At 40.0% G+C, this 9,812-nt stretch overlaps 2 protein-coding genes across 2 annotated transcripts; one reads left to right on the top strand and one right to left on the bottom strand.

Moving 5' to 3' along the window:
- Positions 1-2,852: 2,852 nt before the first annotated feature.
- LOC101298828 lies at positions 2,853-4,837 on the top strand. Its single transcript, XM_004287843.1, has one exon. The coding sequence runs from the start codon at positions 3,526-3,528 to the stop codon at positions 4,600-4,602; it is 1,077 nt and encodes a 358-aa protein (XP_004287891.1). The 5' UTR covers positions 2,853-3,525; the 3' UTR covers positions 4,603-4,837.
- A 947-nt stretch (positions 4,838-5,784) lies between these two features.
- Positions 5,785-9,482, bottom strand: LOC101298542. Its single transcript, XM_004287842.1, has 3 exons — positions 9,250-9,482; positions 7,273-7,370; positions 5,785-7,102 (listed from the first exon to the last, which is right to left on the bottom strand). Exons 1-3 carry the CDS (start codon positions 9,387-9,389, stop codon positions 6,048-6,050), a joined length of 1,293 nt encoding a protein of 430 aa, XP_004287890.1. The 5' UTR covers positions 9,390-9,482; the 3' UTR covers positions 5,785-6,047.
- Between the last annotated feature and the right edge of the window lie 330 nt (positions 9,483-9,812).

Raw genomic sequence — 9,812 nt, 5'->3', positions numbered from 1 at the left:
ATAGAGAGAGAGAGAGAGAGAGGCTGACACAATTGCACTAACAGAAAACAAAAGAAATGCTGTAATGTGGCCCAGCATTCCCTCATCTATCATCTCGATCACTTTGGCTCCCTCCCACACTCACCGAAAAAAAGATACCAGAGGATAAAAGAGGAAATAAATTCTTTCCTCTGACCCTTTTGTTGTCCTTTTACGTCTTTTATTAAGTAAAAGCGTTCTTTAGCTAGTTAATAAACCCTAATCATCTTCTGTCAGCTACTTAACCCTAATCATATTTAGCTAGTTAATAATCCCTATTCATCATTAATCAGCTTGTTAATAAACCCAATCATATTCAGCTGATTAATAAACCCTAACTTAATTGGTTGTGGAAAATGTTTTTGTGGGTTTTCTGTTCCTGCTTTCAAGTTGCACTCTCAATGAGTAGTGTAGTCGACTGAATATATGGTAAATAAAAGCCAAGAACAGCCTCTTTTTTTTTTTTTCCCCACGTTATTCACTCAAATTTGTAGGATGTTCAATGATGGAATGAGGAATATAGTTAGCATTTTGACCTTCTAGACGTCTATTTAATTTTTATGTTCTTTTTTGGTTAAGAGTGAGATATGAAGTTATATAAGTTACGTTAGCAAGTTAGTAACACATTTATCTAGTTAGTATTCAGACCAATGTTCACGAGAGTATCGCTGCAAAGCCAGACTAATATCACGTCGCATGTGCACAAACCCGAAGTCTCCTTGAACGTCCTACTGGTCACAAACTGGTGAGAATTGGGAGTCGAACTGTAGACATATTCAGGAGTTCTATACTAAGCAGTTTAACCAACTTTACCGTATTATGTGACTTTGTATTCAGTCGATTATACTGCTCCTTAAGAGTGCAACTTGGTCATTTGGTCTGGTTTGTAGCCAGTGACGGAGCCAGGATGACAATATCACCTGGACTAATTGTAACACACACAAAAAATTCGATAAAGCGGGGTGTGAGAAATTTTACAAAATACTAAACACAATTGCTACATTTAGATTTCTACCTAAACCCAGTTGCTACATTTAAATTTCTACCTAAACATAGTTGCTTTTTTCATTATTTTAGTTCAGGTTTTTTTAGACTACCTAAACAACCCATTTATATTTTTGTGCTTCTCTCTCTCTCACCTCCAAAAGATTTCAAACTTAATTGACTTGACTCACCCTCTTTCTCTCACCTGCTTCTCTATCTTCTTCCATATCCACCGCCAAGCCTTACCACCCCACTGTCCTTCCACACCTCATCATTCCTCAAAACTCCTGGTCAATCACGGCGACCCTTCCACCGTCAAAAACCCAGCTCACGCCGTCAGAGCCGCTCACAACTCCGTCACCATTAACAACCAAGTTTCTTTCCCTGATACCAGAAATCCAATGGTTGTTTAATAACTAGAAGGTTTGTTGCTTTCGTGATGTGCGGTAATGAGGTCTCAGGGAGCTCAGGAGGGTTTGTTGATTTGTCAAATTTGGTTTTCTTGATCGTGTCTTGACTCGGGTAAGCATGAACGTTTTGGTTTATTACGTTTGGAGTCACCTTTGGACTTGCTTCAGAAGGCATTACCGGATTTGTATATTCGTGTCTCTTCATTTTTAATGTCCGGACATATTTTAATTGTAAAATCATGTGAACCGAATTTTCTATAAGCTCTAGCAGAAGTCCATATTGTTCGTTTTAATTCATGAATTGTCTTGATAAAACAAAATGGGGACTTCTTTTTTGTAGTGTGAGGATGTGGAGGACTTGAGGTTGCAGGAAACAAGTACTAAAATATCAATGATTGCGAAAATATCGAACTTTCGGAGAAATATCAGTAGCAGTAAAAAATTAAGAAAATTGATGAAAATCTGAAGAAGAAGAATAAGGAAATTTCCAATAAAATTTTAAGAGATGTTTGTTTTGTTAATTATCTACTATATTTGAAAAGAAAACTTTGACTAAACATTGATATATAATGAGTTCTAGTAATTTTAAGGTGAACAAGTAAATGCTGAATATAAATTTCAAAAAATTACTTTAATTTTAAAATCTAATTTATTTTTATGGCTTACAACAAAAAAAAAACTAGACCATCGTACCTTATATATGCATATGATATATGCATTGTGGAAAGTGTAAGAAAAAAATAGAGAATAACAAGTTGGTTATTAATTTCCATGCCACCAAAGTTTTCAGATTCAAAGGCAAGGCAATATATACTGTAAAGAAGCATATAGATATCATATGCGCGCTTAGCACTGTTAGCTAAGTCGTTGAGGATGAAATCAGCCAAGCGAGGTTTGAAACTCGTTGGTGACGATATTATCGTGATATTTTGAGTATTTCTGTGAAATATTAGGAATATCGAAAATATCAGACGAAAAACGCGACAATATTATCGTGATATTTTGAGTATTTCGGTGAAATGACGAAAAAAACCATAAGAGGGTGAAAGATATATCAGTGACACGAGAAAAACGAATTTTCACTCCTCGGCCGGAAGATTCCAAGCCAAGCAGAGAAACGTCAAGTCTGACATTTTTCCTTTTTTTTTTTTTCCTCTCCCTCCTTTCCCCCTTTTTCTTCTTCTCCCTCTTTCTTTGTCTTGAAGCACAATAAGAAGACATTAATTTTGTGGTGGTTTTTAGGGTTTCAGAGAGCAATAATTAGGAATTGGACCATGGTGCAGGGTGTGGGAGAGGACTAACGTGACACTGTCGGCTCTTCTGCAGAGACCTGTACCACCACTTCTCTCTCTCCCTCCTCCATTCCTGTACACCTCATCACTCATCTTTGAGTACAAACCAAACCACCAACCTGTTCCTTGCTTCATTAGATTTCATGGGCCTGGTCACCTGGATGGGTGATAGGAAACACACCCCGCTTTCGTTTCCCTCCTCTTCTTCCTCTTCCTCTCTATCTACTTTACTCTCTCCTTCTCTCTCCACTTTCTGATAAAACCAAGTTTTTACCCAGAACGAACCAGCTTTCTTCTGTTTGTTTCAAATGGTGGTGCAAGTGCAACTATCAGACAAATCTCACTTCAATGTTACAGCAAGGTTAGTAAGATTTAATTAAGCTTCAGTAGGACCCCCAACTGTTTTCTTTTCCTGTTTGAGTTCCAAGATTAAATCTTTTTATCTCTTTCATTTCTTGTATTTATGTGCTTTTAATTCATCTACAATACCGGTCAGTCCATAATCTACTGCTCCGTCCCCAGCTTAGGTATTTGGAAACAGACCATTGAAATTAGTGAGATGGGTTGGTGGGTTAGCACCCAAAATGTCAAAATCAGAATAGAAAAAGGAGAAGATAGAACAATAATCCTTAAGCTGGTAATTAGTGTTCTTTGATCATGTTAGATTAAGATAGTGACCGATAGCTAGCATACATGAATTCATGAAAACACTGATCTGATCTAGATAGCTCCCATCGATCATTTTTCATAATAGAAAAGAAAAATAGCTAGGCTGGGAGATCAATCAAGAATCTGTATTGTATAGCTATATAACAGATTTAATGGAGATTAGAGCTGGCCAAGATAAGATTTTAGGGATGCCAACCACTTTGGGGTTCAATCCCCAAAATAGAGAGTCCTCTTCTTCTTCCAGGCTCTCGTCTCCATCTCTTCATCATCATCACCATGTTAACAACACACTAATCTTCAACCACCCTCAAACCCTAGACCCTTTTTATCAGCCTCAAACTCAACATCATCATCATCATCATCAGCCTCAGCAGTCGAATCCATACAAACCCAGAGATCCTGACCCAGTTCCAAACCCAGATCCAAACCTGTCACCAGCTGCCGTCTGCACCACCCCAAGAGCAACAAGCAGCACTCCAAGAGGAGCAAACCACAGCTTCAAAGCAGCACCATCGGCGGCACAGGCACAAGTACCAGTACCTGAGCCAGTTCCAGCTTCGAAAGCAGTAAGATATCGAGAATGCTTGAAGAATCACGCAGCGACCACCGGAGGGCATGTACTCGATGGCTGCGGAGAGTTCATGCCAAGCGGAGAAGAAGACAGCCCGGGAGGACTAAAATGTGCAGCTTGTGACTGCCACAGGAATTTTCACAGGAAAGAGATCGAGGGTGAAACTCAATTAGTACATGTCCCCAATAATTACCATGTCCTTAACCACCCGAACAAAAACAGCCATAGCAGCCGTAGAAATGCATCATCAGCACCTGTTGTTCCCTCACTCCCTGCACCACCTCCTGTTCATCATCACCACCAGTACCATCATTTCCCGGCCACTAGTCCTAACGTGGCGGGATCATTTCCTCCTGGGTCGATGATGACTTTTGGAGGTGGCGGAGGTGCAGCCGAGTCATCTAGCGAGGATCTCAACCACATGAACATGTACGATCAGTCCAATCAGGCCGGGAGTTCGAGGAAGCGGTTTCGGACAAAGTTTAGTCAAGAGCAGAAGGACAAGATGATGGAGGTGGCTGAGAAGTTGGGATGGAGGATCCAGAAGCACGACGAGCACGAGGTGCAGCAGTTGTGTTCTGAATTGGGTGTAAAGAGACAGGTTTTCAAGGTGTGGATGCACAATAATAAACAAGCCATGAAGAAGAAGCAACTGTAAGGCATTGTTCTTTCATTAGTTCTTCACATTGCTGTTCTTTGGAGAGTTGGGGAGAGAAATTAGTGAATGACTGGCCCAGATTTGTATGTGCATATCAAATAGAAATGAGAGTTAGATAAAAGCATTCCATCTTTATTTCTTTTTCCCAGTTTTTCAAAGATCTTCTTACAACAGCACTAGCCTAGATCTTCTTCTTGCTTGGTTTTTTTCTTGTTCTTCAGTTTAACTGCTTGAAAATTTAGACAGCAATTAGAATAAAAATCAGAGTTCATAAGTATTATCTACTGAGTTTGGATCGGTTGCATGCCATGCTTACTAAAAATCATTTTGCTGAAAATGTATGGGATCTAGCATGCACCCTTTCTTTTTCCCATCACTAGCTTGAGCACTTTACCAGCCAAAGATATGGAAGAAAGAAAAAGGAAACAAAAAGAAGAAAGAAGAATCAGCTTTTGGTTGTGGGTTTGCCAGTTTTCTTGTTTTTCTGCTGTAACATCTAATCATGGAGTTCCATTGCATGTTTGTGATCGATAATTTTCAGATCATATATTGAGCAATGTCTACTGATCTGTAGCATATTAGCTTCTCTAGTTAATCTTAGGAATTCGATGATATCACACATGTAGTTATAGTTCATGAAGCTTTATCATATGAGATTAAAAGAAAGTAAGAAACTGATCTGTAGCTGAAATAGCAGTCGAGTAAACATGAAGAGTAAGGGTAAGCACATAAGCGGGGAAGGAAGAGTTTACAAGCTTATTTAGACAAGCCATTCCTGTGCCCTTGGGAGGTAACAAAGAAGAGGGTACCCTAAAGTAGGTGGTGTATGTTTAAGTCGCACTAATTGTATATACCAAAGATTATACATCTGTGACTACAGATCCATCCATAAATGTTAAAATTAATAAATGGTGAGGTAATAGCATGAACCACGAGTCTAGAAGGGAGTCTTGTTGGTCAAAGTCTAACCTTCTGTGAGCAGCCATACGATGTGTATTAATGAAGAAGCTAGACAACCAAGAGCAACTAGCACATGCATGTATCAGACTACCAGAGGCGATGGCCATCTATTAGAAACCTCAATTTTACTGGCATTTCCAAGTTTCAGAACAATACCTCCATCTAAATTAGAGCACAGTTTTTCCACTCAACAGAACCAGTAGAATAATAGAGAAAACTCATGAAGAAAATCTATATATATTTGCATATATGTATATTGATGCTCTTGCGGCTCGATAACCTTAAGAGACAATATATTCAAAATTGTGGATACTAATGTTCTAATACGTTCCAACTTCAGAGGGAAATGCTACAAACAGAAATTCAAAAACACGACAACATGAAACTTTCAAGAAACGAGGAAAGAAAAAAACACATGATCAAGTGATCACATCTAGAGGTAATTAGATACCTTATAGCTAGAGCTAGCTCTGGCTGGATCAGCATCAATTCCTCATCTTAGCCCCAAGATCACCTGTTGCCTGAGACGCCTTCTCCTTAGCAGCCTCATAGTTATGCCTGGTATGCTCGGATACAGTATCCTTCGCTTCTCTGTACGCCTCCCCCACCCTTTGTTTTGCCTCATCATAGGAATTGGCAACCTTTTCTCTTCCATACTCGACTCCTCCTGCTACCCTGTCTTTGGCATCATTGGCCTTATCAGAGCCCAAGTTCATTTTCTCTTTTGCTCCATCATACGCATCTGCAGCTCTATCTCTTCCATATTCCATTGCATCATTGGCTTTGTCAGCCGCAGTACTCGTAGCCGTTTGCATTGTATTCTTTGCATGACCATATGCACCTGCTGCTTTGTCCGTACCACAACCAATGGCCCCCTTCACCGACTCTTTGGCATCATTGACCCTATCTGAAGCAACATTTGAAGCATGATTCATTCTGTCCTTGGCTTCCCCATACATATTAGCAGTCGTCTCTTTGGCATCATAAGCTTTATCTGAAGCCAAATTTGAAGCTGAACCCATTTTTTGCTTGGCTGCCCCATACATATTGGCTGCTCCCTCCTTTGCATCATAAGCTATATCTGAAGCCATATCTGTAGCCCAATTCATTCTCTCCTTAGCTTCCCCATACATACTTTCTGCCGTCTCTTTGGCACCAGAAGCTTTATCTGAAGCCATGTTTGAAGCTGAGTTCGCTTTCTGCTTTACTTCCCCATACATATTCGACGCTGCTTCTTGTGCATCAGAAGCTTTATTTGATGCAACATGCGAAGCTGAATTCATTTTCTGCTTAGCCTCCCCATACATGTTTGCCGTTGCCTCCTTGGAATCATAAGCTTTATCAGATGCAAAGTCTTTCCCTCTATTAAGTTTCTCTTTAGCATCATCATAGGCATTGGCTACTTTATGTTTTCCGACTTCAACTCCTTGTGCCATCGTCTCTTGGGCAGCATTGCCAGCTCTCTCAGTAGGCATTCTTATTGACTGATCCCAATTGTCACGGGCATAGTTGGCTGCATCATGCGCCTCGGACTTCGATTCTTTTAGAAGGACAGCAGGTAATTAAAAGTAGATCATGAAATGAAATACCCTTATAATGAAGAACTACTAATCCTCTTAAATTGATATGAAAAAGGATGTATAAAAACTGACATACTTGGGTCATTTTTAAGTAAAGCACAATTAAAGGAGGAATAAGATTAATATTTACTTGATCCAAAATTTTCCACTCTTTCCCTAGCCATAGAGGCTGCATCCCCAGCTTGGTCCACCACATTCTCTGCATTCTCCTGCTTGAGACCGAGCCCCCTACAGCATATCACACAATGTGAATGATCTATCCACAACTACTCATATACACACAGACACTACTAAGAAGTATATAAAACTGACGCTCAATGCTTTGAGCTGTCAGTGGGAACTCAGGAAGCTAAAGTATTATGCCAAATAGACATTTTGATCAAATGGTATCACAGTAGCTAGTATTCTTGATACTTCACTAATCAATCTTGACATTATAAACCATTGTTGTTGTCTAGGCTACTATATTTCATCACCCAGGCAGACAGCTTAAGTTTCTAGAGCTGTGTCTCTAAGAACAACTTAACAACTTCAGGAGCCTGGCCCTTGACCAGCCACATAGTACCAAACATTTCAAAGAAACTTGTCAAAACCATTGTTTGAAATGATGATATCTTGTAGGCAGAGCATTGAAGAGGCTAGAACATAATGGTATCTTATAGGCAGTCCTTGTGGAGTAAATCCTGCATTCTCCACCTTTTCAATTTTTGGTGCAGGGTGTTTGATTCTAACCCCATAGCTAGGTCTCATGGTCACAATGTCTCACTCATAGTCTCTCCACCAATATGCAGGTTAAAATTAACGCACATGAAAGAAGCTGAAATATAATACGTACAGATCGAGTGTTGGTCCCCGACAAGGCAACAATAATTTTTATTTGAAGTAAAAGCTACAAATTAAGACATTCTTCACATGAAATTATGGGGATATGTAAATGACAGTAAATCTATTTCTCTTTATTCGAAAATTATTCTACGCATCAAGGTGCAAATGAATCGAGTAACTAATATATAATATCTTGATCCGGTCATTCACGTCGCATTATCATGCATATATTCTAATACCGTTAATAAAATTAAAACCTAAAAAAATAGTCTTAAGTGTTTCTAATACATGATGTGAGAGGTCTGGATCCATCCGGTCATTCACGTCGCATTATCATGCATATATTCTAATACCGTTAATAAAATTGAAACTTAAAAAAATAGTCTTAAGTGTTTCCAACACATAAGATGAGGTCTTGAGGTCGAATAAGAGATACTCTTATTATGAGTGTTTAATTTGATCGGATCAAAAATAAAAATGAAAAAAATGAATTTAGGGTCTCTAGTCTTCATTGGATCTTCGTATATGACCATTTGAGAACTTGCATATTAATGATGCAAGTGCACTGATACGTAGAAGCCGCTCCGCTTTTTATTAGGTGTTTGCGTAATTCTATATACACTAGCATAAAATGATGAATCTATCTTGTACAAAATATATATGGGAAAACGAATCTGTTCACCAAAGTACGTTATTAGGAACATTAATTAACTATTCTATGCCATTACATACCTGATACAAACTCTCATAACTTAGGAATAAAATGCACAGATATATATATATACACAGAAAGGATGTAGTGCGGACGTCCGTCCGTTCTCCATCCTCCGGCGCCGGCGACGGCGCGCCTCCACCACAGAAGACTCCAGCAGCGTCCCCGACCACTTCCCTTCCCCGGCGAGTCCGTTTTTTTCCAGTTTCCGGCGAGATCGACTTTGTTTGAAGTTTTGGGTGATCTCGCCGGAAAACCGGAAAAGAATGGACTCGTCGGGGAGGGAAAGTGGTCGGGGACGCTGCTGAAGTCTTCTGGGATGGAGGCGCACCGTCGCCGGCGCCGGAGGGTGGAGAACGGACGGGACGTCTGCACTTTAAGCCGAATGCGGACGTCCGCTTCATATCCTTCCTGTATATATATATATGTGTACGTTTTGGTATGCATATAACTGCATGCATTGTTCGGAAGAAAAAGACACCAAATGCAATATCACAAACTATAACCATTCATCTCACGTATTTAGAAGGAGGGATAGAGGTACAGATAGAGAGAAGGAGTCTGCATTACTGTGATAGCTTGTTAGTGACCCACTCGGTCCATGATTCGCTGTTTGGGTCGGCATCCTGAGCAGCCTGCTGCTCCGCCCAAACCGACGTCGTAGCGAGCCAGAACACCAGCAGCAGCATCAAGGTTGTGTTCTTCCCCATCTTTGGTTTGATCTGTTTCACTCTCTAATGACAAAAGTCACAAAACCCACCCAGAAGCTAGAGATTGATTGTAAATGTATGAAAATGTCACTGAAGGATCGCCTCTCTCTGCTCCTCGTGTAATAACCGGAGAGTCGGTTGGGGACTCGGAGATGTCTCTCAACGTGGCGCCTTTTGAGGTCAACGTGGCGGTTATTCGGACCCTAAGAGGGGAGCCGACGCTGTCGTCCCTCCACGTGTTGCTTGGTCAAAGGTAGTGCTGAATGTTTCTTTCTCTATTAAATTTTTGAGTAAATTTCAGTTTACTCCCCTGAACTTTAGGCCTAAAATCAGTCTGATACCTCATTCTTTTTTTTTAATCAGTCTCATCCCTAAACTTTCAAAATGACATCAATCTCGACCAAAATGACTAAAATAGCCCTT

This window comes from Fragaria vesca, linkage group LG1 (genome assembly GCF_000184155.1).
Source record: "Fragaria vesca subsp. vesca linkage group LG1, FraVesHawaii_1.0, whole genome shotgun sequence".
NCBI classification, from domain to species: Eukaryota; Viridiplantae; Streptophyta; class Magnoliopsida; order Rosales; family Rosaceae; genus Fragaria; species Fragaria vesca.
The sequence above is the reverse complement of the archived record's forward strand: the minus strand, read 5'-3'. Positions and strand labels throughout refer to the sequence as shown.